At 49.6% G+C, this 27,689-nt stretch overlaps 1 protein-coding gene across 12 annotated transcripts in view; it reads right to left on the reverse strand.

The window, feature by feature from the left end:
• The window catches only part of DENND1A (DENN domain containing 1A), a 471,719-nt gene that overhangs the window by 59,926 nt on the left and 384,104 nt on the right, over positions 1-27,689 (reverse strand). For all 12 annotated transcript variants that reach the window (XM_059657971.1, XM_059657972.1, XM_059657968.1 and 9 more), the window contains 2 exons: positions 934-1,038; positions 468-555 (listed from right to left, as the gene is read on the reverse strand). In XM_059657971.1, coding sequence (XP_059513954.1) covers positions 468-555; positions 934-1,038 — 193 coding nt within the window. The remainder of the gene's footprint in view (positions 1-467; positions 556-933; positions 1,039-27,689) is intronic.

Below are 27,689 nucleotides of genomic sequence, written 5' to 3' on the forward strand. Positions count from 1 at the left end.
TAAAGACACAGTGACTGAGCAGGTCCTGTGCCCGGGTCTGTCCTGGCTGCCTGCACAAAGCTTTCCTCGCGGACTCTGATTCAGCTGTAACAGGAGTCCAGTGAGGCAGGCACTGTCACTCTCAGCGCAGAGATGGACACATTTCAGCTGAAAGAGGCGAAATGACTCGGCCAGGTTATTGCTGTAGTAAGGGACAGAGTCCTGATCTGAATCTAGGTCTCCTAATACGGCGCCTTGTGTGTTTTCCATGGCACCATGCTGGCCCTGGCACAGAGGATCACAGAAGGGCCAATGTGCATCTCATCAGAAACGAAGAGCAATTCCTCAAACACTGCAAGGCCAGGGTTGAAATCAGTTCCTCCATAACCCCCAGGGACGGAAACAAGAAGTCACGGCCACTCCTTGCCCAACACACCCTATTCCCACGCACAGCCCGCGGAACAGGAAGAAAATAAAACGCTTCTCACCAGCATACTCGCCCATGTTGATCTCCTCTTCAAAAACATCACTGAAACCTTCACCGGAATTCAGAAGGTCTAGTCTACCATCAATAAACTAAGAAAGAAAGAAGAGAACAGAACTGTGCACACGGGAACAAGGAGCAGCAGTGCTCAGCCGGCACCTGGTGCATGACCAAGGAAGGGCCTTAGGGATTGTGCGTTTCAAAGAAGCGAGTCTCCAAACTCTGGCTGCATGGCTGTGATAACCTGTAAAACTACATGGCATATCTGCAAGGGCCTGGCTGGTTTCTGAGCACCCTCCTTACCCAGTCCCAGTCCCCAGACCCTCTTTAGCTGTGGGAGTCCCACCCATGCCTGCAGCCTCAGTGCTCAGTGAAGGCAGCTGCAGAGCCCCCCTCTAAACGCCCCCCCCCCCCCCACCAACTGTCCTCCCAGGAATTCAGACGGAGGCCAAGCTAGGGAGGCCAGGCACCTGCTTGAAGAGCTGCAGCTGGGTGGCATTCTGCAGGAACTGCCTCATGGCTCCAGAGCGATAGTGGGACACGAAGGCCTCCTCACAGAAGGTGATTGGCTCCCCCTGGGAAATGGAGAAGGGGAGAGCATGGTTAGAGGAAGGGGGTGTGGGGTCAGCTCTTAAACTCGGCTAGGCGGTGCTTCTACATCTGCTAATTGGATTAATTAGATCCTCATCTTCTTGGTGAAGTGGCTGTTATCTGGATGGCATTCTCATCTCTGGACGAGAAGGCTGTGTCAGGGAGGAAGTCATTGCCCAAAGTCACAGAGCTGGTAGGAGGCAGGGTGAGAATCAAAGGCCGAGTTCCACACCCCCACACCCCTCCCCCCCTTGCATATCCCAACAGCAAGTCAGCGGGATGGACCCTCCAATGCGATGATTTCCAAATTTTTCACTTTTAGAAGCTGGACCTTCTTCAGACAGCACCTGAAGCAGAAGGAGCCAGCTGCTCTGGTGGCTGGCTGGGCTCTCCTGGCCTCGAGGTCTCCCCTCCCCACCCCATCCCCACTCCCGGCACCTTACAGTCCCTAAGGCATCAGTTGGGGAACACCCTTTGAGAACCATATACCCCGAGATCTTAACCAATAGCAAATGATCACTTAAAAATAATTATATGAAAAGCAGGGATGATTAAAAAGAAAATGTAGCATCCAGTCAATTTTGTGCATATGCTGTTTGATAAGGAAGTTTGCTTTTACCAAACTACATTTTATGAGGCAAGAAAATGACACCCTAAGCTTAACAAACATCCCATCTTGTAGTCAACACCCCAGTCCTTCTTTGAAGGATCCGGAGTGCTCACCCACACAGAGAAGGCTTTAGTTTTAATGGGGTATTCTTCATTCTGAAAGATCAGACTTTTATATCTTGAACTGACTTAAAGGTACCCCTCGCTTCACAGACTTGGTGGCAAACACAGAGATGTTTGAAGCTCCACTTTTATCCTGCTTTAATGAGTTATCTAAGTGTTAAATTTACTGTCTAGCTGTTATAAATTCCAAGAGTTCCTCCTGCTTCAATCCAGCCAATATTAGCCCAGCAACTGGGCAGACTTGTTGCACAAGGGCTGCAAGGATGGCCTCAAAAAGGTAGGCTGAGGGGAATCTTTATTTTTATACAGTTACACCCCTAATTTTACAAAGGATCTGGGGCAGCTTACACGAACACACAGAACAAAGAAAAAAAGCAGAGCTGGAAAAGACAAATATATTAAATGTAAGTATTTGGGAAAAGAGTATAGGATTGCTAAAATTAAATGACAAAATCAGTTCTGAGCTTCTTGGATGTGGAAGCAAAAAGGGAAACAATGCAAATTTTACATTGTCTATGAGAAAAAAAGCATACCAGTTCCTCAGGGGAACCAGTTCCTCAGAGTTTTCATGCCATTTATTACTGGTGCGGCTTTACACCTTCCTTGCGAGGAATCAGCTGGTGACAACCAGCTAGCCCAGCGGAAGGCCACTCTGTGGCCTAAGATTCTGCTTCTCACCCTTGGGACCAGAGCAGGGCAATGACTTCTCTCTTCAGGTGATCTCCATGAGCACTGTGGAGCTCACACGCCGAAGGGCTCCTAATAAATAGCGTCAGTTCTGACGTCTTTTTGAGCTCCAAAGCTATGTCACCATTCCCACCTGGATGGCCCTCCAGCACTTTAAACTCAAAATGGCCCAACCCCCTAATTGCACCCCAAATCTAGCCCCTTCCTTCCTTCCTTCCTTCCTTCCTTCCTTCCTCTTTCTTTCCTTCCTTCCTCTTTCTTTCTTTCCTTCTCTCTCTCTCTCTCTCTCTCTCCCCCTCCCTCCCTCCCTCTCTCTCTTTCTTTCTCTCCCCTTCCTTCCTCTCTCCCTTCCTCTCTCCCTTCCTCTCTCCCTCCCTCCCTTCCTTCCTTCCTTCCTTCCTTCCTTCCTTCCTTCCTTCCTTCCTTCCTTCCTTCCTTCCCTCCTTCCTCTTTCTTTCTTTCTTTCTTTCTTTCTTTCTTTCTTTCTTTCTTTCTTTCTTTCTTTCTTTCTTTCTTTCTTTCTTTCTTTCTTTCTTTCTTTCTTTCTTTCTTTCTTTCTCTCTCTCTCTCTCTCTCTCTCTCTCTCTCTCTCTCTCTCTCTCTCTCTTTCTCTCTCTCCCTCTCCCCTCCCTCCCTCTCTCTCTTTCTTTCTCTCCCCTTCCTTCCTCTCTCCCTTCCTTTCTTCCTTCCTTCCATTCATCCATCATTATCCATACCACCCACAGTAGACCTATCAGACTTCCTGGTCCTTCCCATTTACCAGTGGAATCTCAGGTTTGTCCTTGCTCTCCATCCCACGACGGGCACTGAGCTGTGGAGGTTTAACTCCATGCCCCTTGCCTGTGTCGTTCCTCCCAGTGCCTCCACTTCTTCAGGCAGAAGTGATTTTAAAATGCAGATTGCATCGTGTTACTGTCCTAGTCAAGAATTTTGCAGAGACGTTACATTTGATTGATTGATTGATGTCTGCTTCTTCCACTAGGCTATACGTGTGCAGGAAGGGTACCTGCTTTGCTCAACATTGTACACCTGGTGACACGTGTATCACATACATGGGTCCTGGGTGGGAGAGGAAAGTCTTAGCTCCTTAGATGGGCACACAAACCTTTCCTGAGCGGACACTCACTTACTTTTCCAGAGTCCTTCTGTGTCCCTTTCAGCGGCCCCCAAATACCTTATGCTCCAAATGCACCTCCTAATCGCAGGTCGTGTCCTTTCCCACTTGTTTCCTTGCTTTTACCAGTTCTATTCCTTCCACGTGGACTAACCTTCTCGTAAGCACAGGTCTTTTTGCCACAGCCACTCACCCCTGCCTGGTGCTCCCACAGTGCCTCGTGCACCCCTGGGGGCTGGGTAATCTGCACCAGCATCCCCTGTGACCAGGAGATGGAGAGGGCATAGGTCCTGCTGGATTCATCTCTATACTCCCTGGAGACAGTGCAGGGTCCAGCCCCTGCTTGAAGCTCAGGGATGGGGTTAAAGAACCACAGAATGAGCTTGACTCTGGTTCCCATCACAGGAGCCCTGTGGTCTCGGTGGGGCAGAGCCACCGCTCGTCTGACAGGTAAAGAGGACTCAAAGCACAATGCCAGGTGGATGACACTTGTGTCCAGGGAGTTGAGAGCTGCTCGAGGAAATGCTTGTTGAGTTGTTAGCATTCGCTCTGGAGTTTGGGCTCAGCATTGCCAGGAAGGAGAAGTCTACTGAGGGACCAATAAATGCAAGAGTTTACTGCCGGATCTGTAGGTGAGAGTAGCCTGAGGCAGGAGTTAGCTGCAGGAGAGCAAGAATCTCATACTTGGGGGACACAAACATTTTGGGCCTGTTGTCTTCTTACTGGAGGTGACACTCCCCTGGATCAGATGTGTGCATCACAAAAACAGACCAAAGGACACGGCACAGTGGGAAAGATTCAGGGGAAATGTGACACCGGGGGCTTCTTCTGCAAAGAGCTTGAGGATCAGCGTCAGCATGGTGCTGCTGGGTGTGTGGGGGACACGACAGGTCCAAGGAGTCTGAAGGGGAAAAGACTAGTCCTCCCAGGGCAGCAGGGCAGGAAATGTGCCCGTGGGCAGGTGAACAGGAGTTAGGTGGGCACGTTCCACCCATTGAGGGCACTGTCCTAACCCTGCTGAGAGGCAGTGACACTGTCCCCAGGGTCCTATATAAAGGTCTGCCTGGCAACAGGCAGAGGGCTCATTCCCCTGGAGGTCCCTTCTTTTTTTCCTTTACATATTTTTATCAATTTTAGAGAGGAAGGGAGAGCGAGAGATAGAAACATCAATGATGAGAAGCATTGGCTGCCTCCCGCACACCCCCTACTGGGTATCGAGCTCACAACCTGGGCATGTGCCCTTGACTGGAATCGAACCTGGGACCCTTCAGTCCACAGGCCGATGCTCTATCCACTGAGCCAAACCAGCTAGGGCTGGAGTTCCCGTCTAAGAAAATGAAAATTATTAACATTTCACCTAATCTTTACAGAATAACCGAAGCAAGGTAACCTGCCCAAGATCACATAACCTGTACATGGCAGAACTGGGGCTTTGTACCCAAGTGGCCCCTGAAGCCCAGGTGCCGCCGTCACCCATATGCCCACTTCTCTGACCTTAGTTCTAACTGTTTGCACTCGGGCATCTGCTGGAGAGCAGGAGAGGTCTTCTCAAAAGTGGAGCCCCTCAGGTTCTCCTGCTGAACCTTCAAAGCACCAGCCACTCAGAGAGACACGCGGCTCCTGGGAGCAGGCGAGCAGGTGTGAAGGATCTTACTGCCACGGGCCCTCCAGGATGCCAAGTCCCTTCCACCAGCTTGTCCAGCTGCTTCCTGCAGCTGAACTCCCCCCCACCCCCCCACGCCTGCCCCAGCCCATTCTCTGCAGTGGGAGAAAAGCAAGGTGTCTTGCTAATTCCCTCCTATGTAAGAAGTGTGGACTGAGTTCTCCTGTTAGGCTGATTAATTAAACCTTTTGTCTTCTTAGGTGACACTGTAGGAGCTGGGGCTCCTGGCTGATAGTGACATTAATCCAGGGAAGCCAGGCGAGAGCAATCAAACTTAGATCACATTAGAGTTTTCCATCTATGACCCTCAGGACAGTTAAACACAGCTGCTTAACCCTATCAGGGACTTTGTCACAAAACGAAAGGTTTACTCTTGGATCATCTTCTTGACATACGGAGTCAATAGAAAATCCCATTATTAATGAGGCAATCTTTGTTAACAGGTGAAGTTGGCAATTCCAAAGATTTTTTTGATGTTTCCAGAAATAAATGGATTTTACCCACAGCATTGTAGCTACTGGCATAAAAATAAAATCTCCCATCAGACTCTTCAGCAACTTTTCTTGTTCTGCTGATCCATATAAAGTATTAAATTCTTATTTCCTCTCATAAATTTAATTTTTATCAAGATTTTATGTGACTTACTAGTAGTCTGAGCCTAAGAAAAAAAAGGTGTTCTCTCTTTATGGACCTTGTTTAACATAAAATTTTTAAAAAGTCAATTCATCCATCCAAACATTTAAGAAACACCTACTATGTGCCAGGCTCTATGTTAGGAGAATATAAAGATGAACACAATATAGTTCCTCTGAGTAATATTAATACTCCAGTGAGGGGTGGGAGCGGATGAGGGTATAGATGACAGAACGGCAGAACGTTATGTTGACGGCAGCATTATTCACAATAGCCAAAAGATGAAAGTGACCCAAGTGTCACAGATGGATAAACAAAATATACATACAATGAAATACTGTTCAGACTTAAAAAGGCAGGAATTTCTGGCACATGCTACAATACAGATGAATCTTAAAGACATCATGCTAAGTGCAATAAGCCAGTTGCAAAAGGACAAATACTGTCCTGTTCCACAATAGAGCAGTCAATGTCACAGAGACAGAAAGTACAAGGGGGGTTGCCAGGGGCTGGAGGGAGAAGAATGGGGAGTTGTTGTTTAATGGGGACAGAGCTTCAGGTTTGCAAGATGATAAAAGTTTGGGAGATCGATGGTGGTGATTATTTCACAACAATGTGAATGTACTTAATTGCCACTGAACTGTACACTTAAAAATGGTTAAAGCATACATTTTATGTTATGTACATTTTACCATAATTAAAATTTTTTTCTTTAAATCTAAAAAAAAGGAAAGAATGACAGAATGTTTATAATTGTGGAAGGTGAGCAATGGGTACATGGAAATTCATTTATTTGGTAAAAATTTGAAAATTTTCATAATAAAATGTCAAAAAGCAAAGCTGCTGTTATCAAGGAACTCTGCCTGGTTTGGGAATAAACAACTACAGCACAGCATGACAACTGGCACAGCAGAGGGCTGGTTCTGTTATTTCTGTAAAGGCACCTTTAAAAACTTAAAACATTGGTTTACAAGTTTGATCCATTTAAGGTAACACAACAAGGTGGAGAGAGAAGATGTCTTGGTGTCAGAAAGACCAGGACTTGAACCTGGCCTCTGACCACACGTGACCACACCAGCTATGTGACCTCAGGTGACCTGTCTTTCCTCATCTGTGACGATTACTCAATGCTGGCCCATCTCATAGGATTGCTTGGGTGATTAAAACAGATGACAAGTAGATACTCCACATATATTTTCCACAAATAGCCATCTTCTTGAGTGCAGAGATTGGGTTTTACCAGGACTAGAACATAATTTGGGGAACCCAATGCAAATGAAAATGCAGGAAAAAAGGACTGTTAAGTATAAAACTGTCGTACTAAAATATAAAGCTTTTTTCTTTCATTTGTGGTTTCTTTCTAGACCTATCGTGGTGTTTTTAAAATTTACTGTTTAATGTCATACTATGTAAAGGAAAATAAAAATTTAAATTATTAGCAAGAATTTTACTGTTCAACTTTATATTGTGCAGTGCCAGTTTTAAATGCTAACATATGTGGAGTCATATTTTGTAATGAGTATATGCATTTGTATTTTCTTCTTACCAGACAGTGGAAATGCCGCACAAAAACGAACTCAACTGTTATTTCAGTTCTTGACTTGCACACAATCTCCTACCGTTCTCTACCTCTGCCTCACCGAGGAGAAAGGACAAGCAACTGTGGTTGCTCCATCTTCTCTCCTCCTATGACATCATTTTCACAGTAAGTGGCTGGCTAGTCCAAGGAAGTAACATGAGTAAGAACTCCGGTGGGTTTCTGTGGTCATTCGTGTTCCTTAGAACACCACTGCCTTCTCTCACTGTGGAAGCCAAGCTGGCCCCCAGGGGCTGTCAGTGCCCCATTACTCAGTCTTAGACCTGCACATGTTGGCTTTGTAAGCGCACCAAGTCTTGCTGAACTCCCACTTACTGGGGGGCCACTGGAACTCCATGCCATGGGGCATCGAGAAGCTACTTTGGGGTGGCAAAGCTCTGCGGAGGAAGGGCATGTGGGTGTCTCCTCTGTGCATGCTTGAGCTCCGCTGTCCCATCAGACCTCACTCCCCAAACAGGTTCAAAGGTAAACTTAAAGAATCTCAAGATGAGACAGCAGAGCACTGGACCTGGCCCAGGGCCCTGGGGCTGCCATTTCACACACCGGTAGGGCCCGTCCAGGGCTCACACTTCTTTTCTCTCCTGTCCCTTCACAGGCTGAGCACTCAGTAGGGGCTCTGGGGCTCGGCTCAGTTGCCACCTGACTCAGCAGCACAGAGCAGCTTCAGGCGTTTGTGGGTTGACGGAAGTGGGGTTTCTAAACTCTTGAGCAAGACCCTCAAGGCCCTTGTGACCCTCTCCAGCTGACTTTTCTTGCTTATTCACCTTGTCCCATTCACCTTGTCCACACACCCGTTTTGCTTGAGTAATTCTGGAGTGTCAACCGCCTCCTAACCTCTGCATGCACTCTCATGGCTCTGGCTCCTCTCTTCATGTTACCTCTTTGTGAAAACCTTACCTGATGCCTTCAATGTCCCTTCACCAACACCTCCTTTGCCAGCCAATGCCAGCTCCTGGAGGGCAGGCTCTGATCCACTCTCAGTGGCTGGCGAGCAGTGTGTGTCATCTGAGCCACTTCAGGAGAAGACAGGACACTGCCCCTGTGTGCAAGTGACTGCACCTCTCACACCCTGTAATGTGGGGAAGACTACCTGCTTCAGCGGATTGCCGGGGGTAAACAGGAAGGAACTAGATCGGCGGCTCCCAACCTGTGGGTCGCGACCCCTTTGGCGGTCGAACGACCCTTTCACAGGGGTCGCCTAAAACCATCCTGCATATCAGATATTTACATTGTGATTCATAACAGTAGCAACATTACAGTTATGAAGTAGCAACGAAAATAATTTTATGGTTGGGTCACAACATCAGGAACTGTATTTAAAGGGCCAGAAGGTTGAGAACCACTGAACTAGATGATGGTTAGCAGCGCTCGACCCTGGCCATGCAATGGAATCACCAGGGCCACTTTTAAAGTCCCCAGTGCCAGTAGTGTCTAAAACTCCCCAGGTGACTCCACTGTAGTCAAGTCAGGACCACTGGTGTAGGTAGAAATGATTGGTGCCTACACCATTCAATATTCATTTTTTAAAATTTAAGAAAAAAGAACTAGAATAAAGCAGCCAGGGAATCTGGCCCCATTTATTACCAGCAATCCCAACCTGGTTGCATTTTGTTTAAATGCCTCCAAATTCCCAAGAAAATATTCAAGCCATTGGCTGAAGTGCAGCACAGCCAAGAACCTTGCTTGTAAGTGTGAAAGATGCTTTTGTCGTCTCTCCCAGGAACCAATACTGCCCCACTGGCCACGTGGAAATTTCCCTCTGAGCCTCCTGCTGGGGCCTCAGCACCACATCCAGAACTGAGTCTGAAGGCCAGCTCCTCACAGGGTGAGGAACCAGGGTGAATTCCACCCGACACCGAGAAGGCTGAGTGTGGTGAACGCCGCCAGATCCTCACTGGAAGGCAGGGCAGGAGGGAGGGTTGGGACAGCAGGATTAGATTATAGGAACTCCGGGTCAGCCGGACGCAGGCAGGAGTTTAGGGAGAAGGGACCCAATGCCAACTGAGCACTTGCTCTGGACCAACCTGCCCGCCCAGCTCACTGAATTCTCACCAGAACTCGATGTTCACATGTCTCCCATTTTATAGATGAGGAAAGGAGTCCCACACAGACCGAGTACTTGGCCCAAGGTCCCAGAGCTAGTGGGTCTGAATGACTCCCAAGTCCAAGCATGCCCCACCCCCCTCCCCGACTCAGAGGCATTATCCTATACACTCGGGGCCACCAGGGTGGACTTGGGAATGGGAAGGTGTTCGCTGCACGGCCATAGTCAGATGGCTCTGGCTGGGCTGGGCCAAGCCACGTTTTGGGCTGACAGGACCAAGACAGCCTTCTGAACCATTTGTGCGCGAGCCCAGGAAGGCCAGGGACAGACTCCCAGCCTGGGCCCCTGTCACTGTAACAAGCCCTAAACAAAGAATCAATGTGTTATTGTGAAGCTGGCGCACAGTGCGGGTGATTTAAGTCGGGGAAATGTGGGTGCCTGACAAAAGCTACTCCGATGATTTGCAGGGGCAGGGACGGCCCAGCCGGCAGTATTTGCCCATTCTGGCCAGCTGCTCCGGTATTGACAGAAGCCCCCACCCACACTTGCTAGATTACAGTAAAGACATTCAAATCACAGGCGCGTCAGCCCACGCTTGGCTCCTCTGTGCCAGCAGCCCCGTCCTTCTGCATTAACCGAGACACACAGGGAGAAGTCAGGAAATTCTGATTAGCGCAGGAATGGCAGATGAGCGGGAAGGCTGGTGGAAGCCGAGGAGACACAATGAAGTGGGTCTTCACGCATACCAGCTTAAGATTTTCTTTCCATTAGAAATGCAGGTGGGAGTCGGCTCGGCAGGGAACGCAGGTGCAGTGATTAAAAACAGCTACCACTTACTGGGCACCGACTCCATGCGGGCGGTGTTACACGCATTATCTCACTTGGTCTTCATGGCAACACCGGGGCTGGTGTTGTCGGGCTCTCCATTTTACAGACGAGGAAACTGAGGCTCAGAAAGGTGAAGCCACCTGCCTAAGGTTGCAGAGCTGGTCGATGACAGAGCCAGAGTTTGCAGCAGAGTCTGCTTGACCCTGGGGCTCATGCAACGCAATATTCTTTCTCTTTAAGAGAAGTGATCACAAAGTAGTATGTGACTTATCAGCTGCCACCGGGGCTGCTCTAGCCATTCAAAGTGATGAACCAGAGGCTGTGATGCAGGGAGCGGGCTTTGGAGAAACAAGTGTGAGCTCTGGCTCCACAGCGTGCTTGCAGAAGCCATGTCACCTCTTGGGACCTCGTTTTCTTTCTGATATGACGGAAATAATAATATTCCGTACCTCGCGCTGTAAGCATTCAGTGCCATCCAGGGCGGCGGCTGGCCATAGGCGGAACTGACAAGGTGAGCTGGTGGCCACCCGGGCTGCAGCACGGCCACAGCTCTCTTCCCAGTAGGGAAACCATGCAAACTCGCCGCTGTCTCAATACCGAACACCTCTTGGCTCAGCCACCGAGGCTGCACCTGTTTGCACCACATGCCCAGGACATACGTTGTGTCAGTGGAGTCAAGACCAGAATCAGAGAAAGGAGAAAAGGACCCAGGAAGCTGTCATCTCTGGGCGGGACGCAGCAGGCACAGGATGTCTGGGGCTGAGGGCTGGATTTGCGCAATGACCCCATGAAGAGGCTCTTGAGCCTCATCTTGCAGAGGGAGGGGACGTGACTTGTCCAAGGCCATGGAGCTGGGAAGAGCCAGAGCTGTACTCGAAGTCAGTTCTGTCTGACCCCACAGCCCAGGCAGGCTCTTCCCACCACACCCACAGCAGTCTGAGCATGCTCAGTTGCCCAAACACATTTTTCTCTGGGTTTTCAGGGAATTCAAGACACAGAAGATAATTTTCCACACAAAAATGTCCCTTTGCACATAATGCAGCCGCAGCCCAGGGAGTCTAGTCTCTAGATCAGCCGTGGGCAAACTACGGCCCGCGGGCCGGATTCGGCCCGTTTGAAATGAATAAAACTAAAAAAAAAAAAAAGACCGTACCCTTTTATGTAATGATGTTTACTTTGAATTTATATTAGTTCACACAAACACTCCATCCATGCTTTTGTTCCGGCCCTCCGGTCCAGTTTAAGAACCCATTGTGGCCCTCAAGTCAAAAAGTTTGTCCACCCCTGCTCTAGATCATGCAGTGCCTGGGGACACCAAAGAGGCTCAGTGCAGCCCAGGGCTCCATGAATGGGGAAGCAAGAGAGCCTCTGCGAGCCTCAGTTTCCTCATCTGTTAGTTGGGGATATTACCTACTTCGTATTGAGAGGCTTGAAGTGATTCACCATTTGTCAAGGGGCCGATACTGAACAGCACACACCAGGTGCTCAGTGGAGGTTACTGTCCTAACAGCTCTTTCAGATGCCCCTTGACAGCTGGGTGTTGCATCTTGTCGGAACCTTCTGCACCTATCACTCAACAAACACCTGTGACTGGGGCGCTGCGAGAGCACAGCCAGGGTGACTGTCGGCGTGGGGTGTCACCTAAGCAAGTCCACATGGGGACAAGGTGATATAAAACCGAGCCCCAGGGAAGTGCAGGCACTCGCTAGATTGGAGAGCAGGGGTGGGCATGAGCGCAGGAGCAGGGCTGGGACGACACAGAGCTGGTGGCCCTGGGGTTTAAGGGGCACATCCTGGATGGGGTAAGTGTGAGAGATGCTGATTCTCTCCTTTCTTATTTGGGGGCATCTTCCCTGAGAGCCAGAGATCTGAGAGGTGGTGGACGCTGGACCCATAGAATACAGAACTGCTGAGAAAGATGGAAAAAATAATTACTCAGCACGTGCTGGCAGCCTGCCCTGAGTCACCCACCCGGCCCTGAACGGAGCCTCCCGAGTCCGAGGAGCGAACTTCACTCACGGGGGAACTTACCGAAGGGGCTGCATTTACTCGGAGTCTCATCCTCGAACCCTCCCCCACAGGCCAGGCTACTCCAGCAGCCACCATGGCCCCCTTCCCTTGGCCCCCAAACCTGCAGATCCAAGTGGAGTGCATGCTTGGAGAGAAGCCCTCCAAGGCGTGACCCTGTGCATCTCCCCAACCTCAGCTCCTCGCTTCCCCAGCACCCAGTTCCCATAACTTGGAGCCAGTTACAGTTCTCCCGATGGGTCTGTAAGTCTCCCGCCTTTGCATGTGCTGTGACCTCTGCCAGGAAGTCTTCCTACTCCTGCTTTCTCAGGATGTGAAGCCCTGCTCGTCTGTAAAGGCTGCACTAGGGGACAGGCCCTGGGACGCTCCCCTGGCCTTCTCCCTGTCTCGGGCTGGGTTAGGCCCCTGCTCTGGGTTCCACAGCCTCTGTGCTCACCCACGGCAGCACTGACTGCCACTGATTGCACTGCCTGGCTGCCGTGGGCCCTCACTGGATGGCAGCCTCCTTGAGGGTCTGGGCAGTGGCTTGTTTGTCTCTGCACCTGCAGTTCCTAGCACAGTGCCTGGGTCAGCGCAGGCACTCTGATGCTGCTGATGAATTATTCACTGCAGATAAGGCAACAGGAACACTTCTGAGAAAGAGGCCAACAGGGTGGAGAGCAAGACAGACTGAGGGTGTGAGGCCGAGGATTCCTAGGAGGGAGGGAAAAGGGAGACAGTCGTGTGTGTGTGTGTGTGTGTGTGTGTGTGTGTGTGTGTGTGCAGAGAGGGAGGCGGAGGCAGGAGCGCCGTCTAATTAGACCACATGTGCAGAGCAGCATCTGGCTCAAAGCGCAGCAGTTTACACGGCTCCTGGAGTTGTCGTGGAGACAACCACATGACCAGCCCGGAGCTGAGGCTCAGGGGCAGCAATCCAGATGCACTCCTAACATATTCTGACAGAGAGCAGATGGGCAGCTATTTGCAGGGCCAAAAAATGCCAACTCCGCTCCCCTCCAGACCCGCGTGCCCTCACTGATCATTTTCATCTTGTAAAGTCATTCTTATCTGCCCTGCAACCACCAGTTCCTCCCGTGTAGGAATCAGTGTGAAAGCTGCTATTTTTGTAGTTCCCCAACCATCACAACTTCCGGCCTGCTCCTGCGGGTGAGGGAATGTCACCAGCTTTAATGAAGGGGTCCTGGTGCTGGGCTCCACGGCTGCAAGGCTCCACTCCCCCAGCCCCATCTCTTCCTCCATGAAAAGTGTCTAAATTTCTCACTCGTCAGGCCACACTGCACAGACCCAGGCTCTGGAATGATCTGTGTGAGTGTGGGAAGGGCACTGGCTTTGGTGGCTAGGGTCCCGGTCTGCCGGGCACTCGCCTTGAGCATGCACTTGGCCTCTTTAAGCTCAGTTTACTTCTCTGTAAAATGGGCTTTGTAACACCTACTTTCACAGGATTATTATAAGCATTAAATTAAATAATTATGGAAGAGCCCTGGAAATTATAAAACCATATATACATACTTTTAACTGGGAAACAGTTCTTTATAAAACTTAAACATTTTAAGCAGAAAGCTCGTATCAGCTGAGTAGCAGGAAGATGACAAAATCTTAGGTTCTGTATGAGACTACTTTATAGCGCACGTATGGCCAGTCTCTCACTAATGTCTTTGGGAAAACATCTAGTGTCGGAGAGTTGAGTTGGGTTTGAATTCTGGCTCTGACACCTGCTAGCAGTATGATCTTGAGTAAGCAACTTTACAGCCTCAGTGTCTTCATTTATAAACTGGGAGTAATCACCCTTACCTCCTATCAGCTAACTCTGATGGTAAGAATTAAATGAGACAATATGTGTAAATTGCCTAGTGCATGGTGAGCACTCAATAAACGTTCATTCCATTTCCCTTCTCCCTGGTCATTTAACTGAATCATTGAGACTGAGGCTAAGAGTAAAAAGCGTGGGTTCCGGTAGTGTGGGTTGGAGTCCCACTTACTGGCTGTGTAGCCTTGGGGAAGGACTCATCTGTTCTGAGCCTCAGTTTCCGCTTCTGGAAAAGGAGAAGAAGAGGACCGACCTTGCCATGTTGTTGTGTGGCTTAAAGGAAACAACAAGCATAAAGCAGTCAGCATCCAATAAATGGTTGTCATTATGATTCTCCTCATCCTGACTGAGGAATCCTCAACTCTGGGGAAAAATGACACCTTTTATGTGGGTCTAGCCTGGGCCACAGATGCCACATTATCTCAAGAGAAATGAGTCGTTTCTGATGTCTGGGAAGTGAAGGGAGGACCCACCAGAGGTGTGCGCTCCTCCAGGCGCACAGGACAGCCCTGGCCCGCTGCCTGAGTGGCAGGTAGGGCAGGCTGGTCCAGGTGCAGGGAGCCTTATTTATCAAGCACGGCAGGGTTCCCACTGCCGCTAGCTTGCCTGTCATCGCAGGTGTGGGGAAGGCCCGGCTAAAAATATTGCTAACGTGGGTTTGATGTCGCCCAGCAGAGACTAATGATTGTTTTAAGTAAATATTAATTATAGGAGTTACCCAGATAGACTGCTGGAGTGGCACGAATATTACTGCTTCTACCTATGTAGGTAAAGTGACCATTTGGAAAGACAGAAAGACAATTTCTTATATGCTTCCACTAGAAAATTATTTTAATGGCTGGTGGGCTCTAAATATTTGGGGATCCTTGGTTAAAATATTTTGGAAGTGTCTTTATATGTGAGACATAGGGGTTTCTTTATTTGAGAGATGATCTTTTCCATAACAAATAGCTGATTCAGTTCTACAGAACCCGTTACTGCGAAAATTGTCACAATGGTGTGCAGAGCTCAGATTTGGTTCAAGGCCCAGCGTTACTGGCTGCTGATCTTGGGCAACAACCCACGCAAGAGCCCGGATGTGGGGGCCACCAGCCTTGGGAGGTGTTCTGGTGCGAGCGCTTACTGCTGTGTCCCCCTGGGCATGCTCTCTCCCTCTCTGAGGCTCAGTTTCCTTACCTGTAAGGAAAGCTAGTTACTGGTCACTTTGATGAATGGTTCCTACATCTCCTATCACAAGGAGATTCACTTTGGGAGGCCCTCTTTAGGGAAGGTTCCTGAGCCACGGCTCAGACCTCCACAGAGCTGTTCAGATGGTTCTAAAGCACTCGGGTGGGAGGGTGTTGGTGTTGGTATAACAGTAACAACAAGAAGGCACTTACAAGTGTCGACAAGTGCCAGGTACCTTTCTATGTGTTTTACATGTACCCACTTATTTAATTCTCATAACAACCACCTAAGGTAGTATTACTGCGTTCTCCATTTTACATTTGGGAAACTGAGGCACAGAGACGAGAGCTGGCTTCTCTAGGTCCACTCAGCAGAATCTGACCCAGGTGGTCTTGGTCAGTTTGTGCCGGACCTAGACTCTAAGTGCCAAGGGGGCAACGGCTCTGCGCCTCTTCTTTATCACGGTGTTCCCAGTGCCCAGGCAGAACCTTCTGGGGTAGGTGATAGATGTGTTCATGAAACTGTGAGGTAGTTTTACAAAGGCTATTATCTCACAACACCCCAAGGAAGCTGGGATCATACCCTCCGTTTGCAGATGAAGTAACTGAGGGCAGGACAGTGCATTAGCAGCTGAAGGCCCCTTGAACAGTGAGTGGTGGGATGCCGATTTGAGGCCAAGCCTGGCTCGCTCCTGCTGTAGTCTAGGGAGCAAACTCCTGCTCCACAAGATGGATGGAAAGATTAAAAGGATACGAGGCCCCTTATAAACAAAACTGCTTTCCAGATCCTTCCAACAAACTGCCCCTGTTTCTTCCAAAGTGGTTAGCACTCAATGAACATTTGCTGACTGAAGGTGAACGCACCGAAGGGGACTGTGACCTCCCGCACGGATCTTGGAAAAGAGGTCTCGGGGGAGGGGCTGTCTTTGTGCCCTGGGCTCTTTTACTGGGATATGTGGACAACAACTGTCCCCCATGAGGCCAAGGTGTTCACTAGTCAGGGCCCCAGAATCTGACTTTCTAGAACCTGGATTCATGACCTCTCAGTTCCTGACCTCTGTGCCAGGTCCCTGTGGTGGTAGACAATTCTGAGAGAGGAGGTGGGGCTGCCTCTGGCCCAGCAGGACTTGGGAGGAACTAAGTCCAGGTAACCAACCCGACCTGACCTTGCTCTGCAGAAATCCATTGTGAAAACCCCAATCTCTCCGGCTACAGTCACACTATTAAGTCTTCGAAAAGCTTTTGGAAGACAGTCTGGTTCCCAAGAAATAGCAGGCCCCTCCCAACACCATGGCTGACAATTGTCTTATGTTTTGGAATACTGAATTAACATGGCTGTCCTTCTTTCCTTCCTAATAATAACAATAATAATAATAATAACAATCATTTACTGAGAGCCTAATATTCACAACAGTATTTAAAAAATAAGATGTAGTGATAGATGGAGAGATATATAATAAAGCAGTATAGTAAAATGTTAATGGCAAATTGAGATGGTAGGTATGTGGGTGTTTACTGTAAATTTGTCAACTTTTCTGCATATTTGAAAAATTCTGTAACAAAATGTTAGAGAAAAAATCCACAAGGGCACACGCTATACTGGACTTCAGAGGGGCAAGGGAGGCGATGGGAGGTGCTACTGTACAATCAACTCATTTTGGGGGATACGAAACATGACATTGTCTATTCAATTTACTGCTGATCTACTGACAGGGAGGTATTAAAAGTGAGTTACAAATGAAAACCCCCCAAACTATTTATTTATATCTACTAGGAGCCAGGCACTGTTTAAGCCCTGGAATAGTAATAACCAAACCAATCTAGGCTGCCTCTCTCCCCCGCCTCAGAGAGGTGGGGACACCACGCACACGAACAAACAAATACATATGACACGTGCGTGAAGGCATGCGCCCGCATAACAAGTAGGCGGTGTGGGGTTCACATCTAGGCACATCTACGCCTGCGGTCTGGGTTCTTTCCTCTGTCACCTGCCTCCTTTCAAAAGGGCGCTGACATCATCAAACCTCTTTTGCTCTGATGAGAGGAGCTACATGGAAAACTGACACCCAGATCATTTCCAGTTTCATTCTAGTCATTCTCTTGAAAACCCTGCCCCTCATCAGGCTGAGTCCCAGAACACCAGCAGACACCTGTTTTAATTCTCTTCGTTTGGGAAACCTTTCGGCTTCTAAGGTGTCTTCCCGATCTTGACCTCTTTTGATCCTCACAAGACCCTGAAAGATAGTTCTGGAATTCCTGTAGTTAGCAGCCCCCCGGACCGGCGAGGGGCTGTCTATCCAGCCCTGCACTTCCCTCTGCCCCAGGGCCGGTGGGCTGCTTAGTTTGGCAGAAGGAAAAGAGAAGCTGCCAAAGAGAGCACTTGGACGACAGGGTTTTGACTGGACAGTTCCAGGCCTCTCACTGCCCACTTGGCCTGACTGCCCGTCCAGGACCCACAGGCCTCCTGCAATAACCCCTCGACCAGGACCTCGGGAGCCTCTCGCCTTTGCTTCCTTTAGAAGACAACCTCAGAGTAATTTGTGGTTCTGGCCAGGGGGACTGTCAAAAGCCCTTCCAAGAAGCCCTGGATGAACGGAGAAGGCAAATGGCAGTAGAATTCATTTTATTAGCAATATCCCCCCGCCCAAAAAGAGCTGGAAAAAGAGCTGCTAATAATGAACAAAGTTATTTTAAAGAAATATAACAGATTTTTCTGCTGCAGGGCTACCTCCTTTGCCTTCTAAATATCATTATCCCCTGAGCCCTCCCTGTGACCCTGTGAGGCTGTCCTGGTTGGTCCCCAGGCCTCCTTGTCTCCCCAGGCCTGGCTCTCTCTCCACCCAATCCTGTTGTCACACCACCTCGAGGGATCTTCCTCAAGGGCCACTCAGACCATCTGATCACATCACACCCTTGTGGGGGCTCCAAGGCTCTTCTTAGTTGGCATGCAAGCCCCCCACAGGCCCCACAGGCCATAGCTCCTGAGACTTGCCCTGCAAACCGGAAGTCTGTGGCTTCTCTTACACTACATTGTTGCAGACCCCCGCCCTGCCCCCCCCCCCGCCCCCTTCTCCCTTTGCCTGGAATGCCCTTCCCTCCTTTTGTCATCAGGTTGACTGCTACTCATTTTACAAAGCCAAGCTCAGGTCTCACGGCCTCCCTGTCCCCTTGACCGCCCTCTCTGTCTTCCTTTGGGCTCCCCTGAGCCTACCTCCATCTTATTATATAGTTTCCTGCTTCCTGCCAACCTCCCCCTTGAGATATGAGCTCTTTATGGGTAGGAAGGGAACTGCCTTATGGCTCACAGTATACTTCCTGAGCACACAGCCTGGCACACTGGTAGCACTGAATACCTGTGTATTGAATGAATGAACAAATGAATGAATGAAATGTCTCCAATCCTGTATGGAAGTGAGTCCCATGAAATGAAGCTGCTTTTTGAAAAGTAAAAGAACGCAAAGATAGTTCAAAACAGACCCACACTATCTCAGAATTCTTCCTGAAGCAGAAGGCATCACAGCAAGGCTGCAATTATAGACGCACGCACACACGTACACGCACACATTGTTTAAAAAAATTCATAGAATGTACTTAACACTGATTTTTTTTTCTTATTGGAAACCTGTTTACAATCTTGTCCACTGTCAGTCTTAAATGTCACTTTTCAGAAAGATGGCTGCTGCCAGGAGAAATTTATTTTCAAATTGAATCACAGCATGTTCATGCAGAGAAGCGCCTCTTTTGAATCTCCAAATTGGAGGGAATTCAGGGAGAGAAGGCGAGGTGATTAGAATCTTCAGAGGCTGATTCAGAAGGAGAAATTATGAGGCTAAAATATGCATGTGTGAACTAAAGAGCAGCTATTAGTTGGTGGAGACGGCAGGATATCAACTCCCCTGAAACCTACCGGAACAGTGAGGATGCACAGAAAGAAGTGGGAACAGGGGAGAGGGGGTGGGAGGATGAAATGGGGGGAAAAGCCCAAACAACAGGAAGGAAGACACATTACTGACTGCCTACCCATGCCAGGTACTGTGTGAGATGGCATCGCTCGTTCTTTGCCCACTAGCTATCATGATTCCTATTTTAAAGGTGAAGAGACCGAGGTTCCAAGGGATAAGAAAACCTAAATAAGGAAGTGGTGGGGCCAGGGTCTACTAGCCACCCTGCTACCAGTTAATGATAAGAAGAGGTTTGGCGTTGGCATCGCTGTCCCTGCTACTTACCAGAGCTGGGGTGATCAGGGACAAATTCTAGAGGGGGAAACACGTGAACTGAATCTGATTATGCTTCTCTGTGCCTTCTCAGAGCAGACTCTTATCCCTGGGGTCTGTGAGGTACCTGTCCTCACACCAGTGAGCCGAGTGTCCTTGGGCCAGCAGGAACCCAGCTGCCTCCCCTAGGAAGTGTAGCTGATGGCACCAACCTCATGAAGATGCTGTGAGGACTGAAGGCACCAGCATGTGACAGGAACTCGCTAAGTACATTTTTTTTTTCTTTTTAAAACACAAACACTATACACACTGTCAATCATTCCCTTGGCCTGGCAAACGTGTCCTCATCCTTTAGGACTCAGCTCAAAGGCCTGCCTTCCAGAAGCCTTTCCCAAACTTGCAAGGAAGAGTAGTCCTTGCCTTTCATTGATTCAGACACTAGTTGCTGAAAGCCTACCAGGGATCTGTTTGTTGGGCTACCATGCCCAGCTGCCCAAGGGCGGGCAAGCAACCTCAGGATGTGCGATTGCCGCTGGGAGAACAGCTTTGCAGGAAAGGGTCCTGCTGCCGGCAGAGCATACCGAAGGGCACCGAGGCCCGGTCTGGTCTGGAGGCCGCAGGGGAAGTGACATGTGAGCTGAGCGAGGAAGGTACCAGGATCTCTCCAGGCCTTATCAGGATGGAAGAGCACAAAGGGAACTAAGAGGAGGCCAGAGGAGCTGGAACACAGAGAGCAAAGAGGAAGAGTGCGAGTCAAGGCTGGAGAAGAGGCTGGGTGTAGATCATGCCTGTAGGCCAAGTTGTCCAATGAGGAAGCCCTAAAGCGTGTGTGTGTGCGTGTGTGTGCGTGTGTGTGTGTGTGTGTGTGTGTTAAATATTAGCAATTTGGAAGGATTTTTCAGATATCCGTGAGGCCAGTGGCCTGCCCAGGAGGCACAGCGGAAGCAGGGTGCCCACTATGGCAGCTGCTGGGAATCCTGGTGAGAGATGACAGAAGCTGAGGGGGGAAGGAATAAAAGGGAGGAAGTCAAGAGCTATTTTAGGAGGTAAGAGTGGGTGTGGACTGCCATGGCATGGAGCTGGCCCACTGACCACCCCCCGCCAAGCTGAGCACCCTGGAGGCAGGTAGGACCAGGGGTTCAGTCCCCAGGGCCCTCTCCCTCCTCAGGATCCAGTGGAGGCTCTGAGCAGGGACTATGCTTTGTTCACCACTGCAGCCCCAACCCCAAGAGCAGGGCTGGCACCGAGGTGCTCCAGAGACGCTGGTGAATGGATAGATGGTGAGGAGCTGCTCAGCTCTCCCACAAGGCTGCCCGATGCCCCATGGCAGCCTCCAAGAACTCAGGAAGCCAGTTCCAGACACAGCAAAGCCGGGCCTTGCATGCTGGCCTCTGGGCTGACCATCTCCACTGGAAAGTGCACGCAGTGTTCGCCAGTTTGCCCTGGGCCTCACCTGCCATGAAGGAGGCGTCCTTTGTTGATGTGTGCCTCAGGGATGGTTTCTGAGGGAGAGTATGTTCTGGCTCAGGCTCTGGACTGAGAATCCCGCTCTGTCAATCAGTCTATGTGACTGTAGGAAAGGCTTTAGCTCCCAAGTCTTAGTTTGTCGTTGGTAGAATGGGCATAATGCAATCTACTTCACAGCCAGATTTTATATAAAGTTCCCGACTCAGAGCCAGACACTAACAAAGGTTGGTAGCTGTTACTACTGTCCTTGAGACACATCTTTGTTTAAAACAAACCAAAAAAAGATACACTCTCACCCTCCTAGGACTATATAGCAAACTTGTGGCTCCCAGTAATGTGGTAGTCTGATTTGAGATCTTTAGTATTAACTTTACTCATTTTAAATTTGTCTAAATCTGCTCAGAGTGACTTGATTTGTTGAGTTGGCAGCTCTGGTTTGTGGGAAGCCTGTGTGCTGATCCTAAAGGTGTCTCGTTCAGAATCCAGGGAGCCCACGCCAGGAACTGTGTTCCCAGCCATTTAGTCAGGTCTATCTCACAGTCTGCACAGTGAAGGCAGAGAGCTCTGCGGACAGGTGGGCCTGGATCTGAATCCCACCCTTATTGCTAAGCAACTGGACAGCCCAGAGCAATCTCTCAGGTGGAGGCCCAGATCTGGGTAAGGACTTGCCCCTCAAATCCCAGTGTCTGCACCCTCGGAGCATGTGCACAGAGATCCACCCAGGTGTCTCTGGCCTGCCCTCTGACATTGTCCCTCCCCCCTTAAATCGTTTGGTGGTTGGCTGTCCCTCCATTTGACAAAACCAATTGAGAACCTATTATATACTGGGTGCTAGGTACAGGGAGGGTGCAGTGGACAGGGAGTCCAGGGTCTTCACCCTGCTCTGAGGGACTTCCACTCTGGCTCCGGCCTATCCCACCTGAATCCTACCCCAGCCCCCACACTAAGAGCCTGCAGGTCTGTGAATGCCCACAGCATGCTCTCATCTGAGCCTTTGTTCAGGTTCTTCTGTGTGGATGGGCCTTGCTCACATCATCTACCTGCCCGATTGTGACTCCTGGCCCCTACGTCGCCCTCCTCCGTGGTCCTCAGGGCATAGTATGGCATGAAAGACAGACTCTGAGTAAGAGTTGGGGGTACACTGCCCACAGGGCTGGCAGACCTAGTTCCACTCAGCTCCATAACCATTCACCTGTGACACCTGGCACAGGGGACATCATCTCTTCACCCCTAAAATCCCCTTCTAACACAGAGGTAGTATTATCTCCCTGAAAGTGTTGTATTATAGGAGACCCGTGGTAGGCATGGGGTAAACGGCAGCCATTGTAACTGTCTATGTCATTTCTTGCTTGTCACTCTCACCAGCCCGGAGCTCCGAGGGCAGGAGCCGTGCCCCTGCCATCTCAGGATGCCATATGAGGGGCAGAGCCCCACGTGCTTGCAATGAGCAGTGCGAAGTCTTGGGGAAACGTGTCTCCCTATATCAAAGCCTTTCTGGTGCTGAAGGAGTTAAAGTCTGCCCATGCTTATAAACAAGCCCCTTTTCAGCTCAGCACTATCACTGGTGTGAGTCACAAGGCTTAGCAGGTGTGGGCAATAATTAAAGGCTTCAGCAATCTACCTGGGCAAGGTATTTTTGCCTCTTATTCCAAAGAGGAAAGTCTCTCTATGGAGAGCAGAGGAGCTCATTAATGAGACTAATTAGGTGTAAAGGGGGTAGAGGCTGGCATCAGCTGCAGCTTGGAGGAGCTGATCATTAAGCTCTGTAATCTCCTCCACTGAACACAAGCAGATCAGGCTCAGGGCTGCGGCAGGGCTCCCACACCTGAGTGCCTGACCACAGGCTTTGGAGAGGCTGAAAGGCCCTACTTCTCCCCCTGCCATGCTCCGCCAGGAGGTACAACGCACATGGACACACACACACGCACAGCATGGGTCAGCTTCCAGGGAAAGGAGCCAGATCATCCAAGAAGCTCTTTTCTCTTGGAGTTCACTCACCTTTGAGGGGCATGTGCTGGGAAGCTGTGCGTTGGGTTTTACAACAAGCTTTCCTGGATATAAGGAATGGATCAAAGAATATCCTTCTTGGCCGCCCCATGTGGAAGAGAAAACTCTCATGCCTAGAATTCCAGATTTTCTGGCCATCACTAATGTTTAGCCCACACGGGGCAGATTTCTCTTTCTGTGTCCACCTTCCCTCCGGCCTATCAGCTCAGTCACCTGAGGGTGGGGGGTGGGGGGCTGATTCCCTCTGGGATCTCCAGTGGCTGGCACCCCAACTTGTCATTGATGCACTGGATGTGTGGTGGGATGGATGGGGGGAGGGGAAGAAAGAACAGATGGACAGATTTTGGCACTGCCACTTTCTCAAGTCTGTGACTTTTGGTCAAGTTACCACCATGCCCAATTTCCTCATCTGTAAAAGGAGCCTAGGATGATCATGGGTGCAAGAGCACTTTCAAAGTAGAAACCATTTCTCAGAGTAGTTCACTTACAATTACTGTGTGTTTAAGATTTCAGTAAAAGGAGAGAGAGACTGATCATTAGGGAATGGAAAGCAATTCCAATAAAGTCCCCACACTGGACTTGAACTAGCCAGAGGGCAGGGCATCCTTGGGCAAGGCCATGGGAGAAAGACTCCCACCGAGAAACTGGGCTCTCAGATGCTGGCGCCAGGGAGTGTCAGTACTGTTTACAGAGCGCACTCACCACAGCCTTGGGTTCTGCCACCAGCCAGCCCAGGAGGCTTTCCATCTCGGCAACATGCCCTTGGAGACTCCTGGGAGGCAGGGAAGGAAGCAGCTTGGCTCCTTGGCTCCCCCATGGGGACCCATTCCACGAGCAGCCCCCAGTAATCTGCACCTGCAGCCGTGTCCAGCATGAGCTCTCAGAACGTCGGCCCTGACTGAGCCATGTGTTCAGCTAACAAACGCCGCGGGTCAGGTTGCTGGTGATGCCCTTCTTGTCCTTGGAGCCTTAGCTCCGACGTGAGCATCACGGTGAAGCTGTCCCTGATATCCGCCCTCCATCATCCGTGCACTCCCATCCAGCTGAGGGATGGGCATGTGACCGTGATCTGACCATCCTCTGGTCATAGCGACTGGCTTAGGTGGCCCAGATGTGGTCTCGCATTCTCCTCTGAGAGCTGCACGGAGACCGGAGGGGGAGGGCCTCACTTCAAGCTCTAAGGACCACACAGGCCGTTAGGCCCTATGGCTCTATCACACAGCAAAGGAACGTTTGAAAGTAAACTAACAGGCAAAGCAAAGCCCAGCAGTGGTCAAGGAGAGACCAGACAATATCAGTTGAGCTCTTGAATCCAGCCACGACTGTAGCAAGCGAGGACTTGGGCTTCTCAGTTATGTGAGCCAAGAAATTCTCCCTACTGCCTTTTTTGCCCAAGTTGGTTTAAGTTGGGCTTCCGCCATTTACAACCAAGAGAGGCCAAACCAAGGTTTAACCAAGTCCAGGGCATTTCAGTCAGCTGCAGGTTTATCTATTTCCCCCTCCAATATTATTGCTGCTACTGTCCTAACTTAATGGAGTCTCCATATTCACCCCCCACCCCTTCTGTCCCTTTACGTATGAGCCAAAGTCGCAACCCTTGACCCAAGGCAAGCACAGACATGGCGGGACCCAAGGCTGCGTTGAGGTGGCCCCAGATGGCTCTCCTATGAGCAGTTGTCCTATAGACACTTTTTGGCCTCCACATGCTCCTTATAAAGACCCCTGTTTGTTTCTTAAAGGTTTTTTTTTTATTTCCTGACACCCCTTAGAATGTTTTCCATCATTTTTATGGTCTGAATCACAAAAATATGAATATACACAATGTTTTAAAAATTGATAGCTTTAAATTAATTAGAAAAAAAGGTTGGGGGGGGTAGTAGGGGAACTAAGATCGGCTCCCATTGAGCAGGCAGAGACTGACAGGGGATGCTGGTATGTCTGGAGCACTTGTGCTTTATGTACATGGTACAATCCCCATTTTTACAGACGAAGAAGCTGAGGCGCAGAGAGGCTTAAGTAAGCTGCTTTCCGTCTCAGCTTTGGCAAATGCCTACTCCTTCCCTTCAGGGCCCAGCCTCAGTGTCGTCTCCCATGTGACCTGAAACCTCCCTCCTTGAATCTCCAGCAAAGCCCCCAGCCCTCCGTCCAGTCACCACAGGGTCTCCTGTTGTTACAGGTGGGCCTCTACCATTAAGAGATCTCAAGGCAGAGGCTATTTCTCACTCACCTCCCCATGCCATCTACCCTCACGGGGCTTGGCCCAGGGCAGGGCTGCAGTAAGTGTTTGCTGGAGTAAATGGATGGATGAAGGCGTCGTGGTTTGAACTCCTGTCTGTTCAACTGTTCGCCAGAGAGAGCTTCCCTCCCCCGCTGCCTCCGTGCCTGCCAGCACCTCCAAGCCTCCCTCTTGTTCTTCCCGGAGGGAGGCAGGCTGGGTAGTGGAAGTGGTTACAAGACCAGAGGGAGCACGGACAACGGTAATAAATATGTAAAACCCAGAATTCATTACATCCAGCTAATTCCTAATGCAAAAGACACCACATCCTCTGAGTCAGACCCCAACAAAGGAGTCTGGTTTGCAGCAGACAATTTGAAGGGTGGACCAGAATTGTTCGGTCTGACTCAAGAAAGATTTCTCTTCTTGACAGGCAAGAAGATACCCACAGGCTTGCTGTCATTGACTAACTTTGTGACCAAGGGTCCATCCCCCACCTACCACAGCTTTAGTTCTGTAAGAGACCCTCCCTTTGGTCCCTGAGAGATCTTACAACCTGATAGCACTGGACTAGAGACCGACCCTCCAGACAGGAACCCCCAAATCTGTAAAGCATGGGATGTTCCTCTCTTAAAGTGACAGGGTTACAGCAAGATGTTAACATTACACAAAGGAAGCTCAGTCCTCTGGGAGGAGAATGCTCCACAAACCAGAAATCAAATGAGTATCCCTCATGCAGTGCGCTTGAAAACAGGCCCATTCCTTCATCTGCTCTCCCCAAAGAAAGGGAGAAAGGGCCTGCGAGGCACCCAGGAAAGACCGCTAATGCTTACAATCTGGCCAGGCGGGAGGTCTGCAAACCCACCACTATAGCTTCCCACACTCGACACATCTCCTACAGCGAAGGCTTCAAAGGTAGGAAGGGGAAAATACATTTCCTCTCTGCCCTATGTCAGCTGAGAGAGTATCTTTCTGTTCCCGCTGCTAAACACACACACACACACACACACACACAGCTGTAGGAGAGAACCAAAACTATATACCTAGCTAGAGAAGAGGGCAGTGGGTTTGAAACTGTAGATGAAGGTCATGCCAACAGCACGTGATCTGAAGTTAGCGGTTCAATTCCTACTTCCAAAACGTACGAGGATTAAAGGAGATTAAGAGAGAGAGTATGGGCAGAAGCACTCCCTCCGCGTGAACTGCTGAGTACAGTGGGGGCACACACAGGGAATGCTCGGGTCTATGAATCCCAGCACTCGCTAGGTTGTAATGACGAGTTCTTCATCACCAACTACAGAAAAGACGGCTCTTCACCAACAGCCAACAAGGAAAGACTTGAGGGACTTTGAACAGCCCCCTCAGCTAAGTCCCCAAACTTCTTCCTACTGACTCTGCCTCAGTGGCATCAGCTCCAAATAAAGTTCTCCATCTGCCCGTGGTACTGAACGGCACAGTTAAATTTTGTAACTTTTCTTTAAAAAACAAAAGGCAAGTTCAGCCCTTATCAGTCATTAACACTTTAGTGAAAATTGGTTAATCCATCTGGTGCCTAATACCAAAGAACAAGTCACACCAGATTTTGTGTTTCTTTTCCTAATCCGTCATAAGGCAGTGTGGGGGCAGGGCTGGGGTGGGGGAAAGGGGCTGCTTTAGATATAACACAAGCTGGTGTTAGTGAGATACCTGGAACACTCGGTCTCCACGTAGCAAAATGAAAACAGGGCTGACGAGCCACAGCTGGACGGCGGGTTCGTAGCTGTGCAAACTGCTAGCCAGTGTGCTTGTGTGCTCGCCTTTGTTCTGATCCCAACCAACAGCATCCATAGTGACTTGGATAGAAGCATAGAGAATGTTGATCAAATCCATAAAGGAGATGGTGACAGCAAGGATTAAAAAGTTCTCAGGAGACTGGAACAATGGGCTGAAGCTAATAACAAGTTGATATGTATTGGGGACAAATGTAAATTCCTACACTTTGGTTCAAAATATCAAATCTAGAAGTACTAGTCAAGGCTGACCTGTTTTAAAAGCAAGTTATATGGCTGGTATAAAAGGGGCAGAATTTTTAAAAAACATATTTTTATTGATTTCAGAGAGGAAGGGAGAGGGAAAGAGAGATAGAAACATCAATGATGAGAGAGAATCACTGATCAGCTGCCTCCTGCATGTCCCACACTGGGGATCGAGCCCGCAACTCAGGCATGTGCTCTGACCAGGAATCAAAACCTACAACTCAGGCATGTGCCCTGACCAGGAATTGAACCATGATCTCCTGGTTCATAGGTCAACATTCAACCACTGAGCCACGCTGGCTGGGCAAAGAGGCAGAATTTTATATTCAATATATGCTCAGCAATGGCCAACAGTGTGGTAAGGCTCAAAAAAGGAAGGACGCAGCCCGCCTACATTCACAGAAGCAAAAAACCTCGA

Source organism: Myotis daubentonii, chromosome 11 (assembly GCF_963259705.1).
Source record: "Myotis daubentonii chromosome 11, mMyoDau2.1, whole genome shotgun sequence".
NCBI lineage: Eukaryota > Metazoa > Chordata > Mammalia > Chiroptera > Vespertilionidae > Myotis > Myotis daubentonii.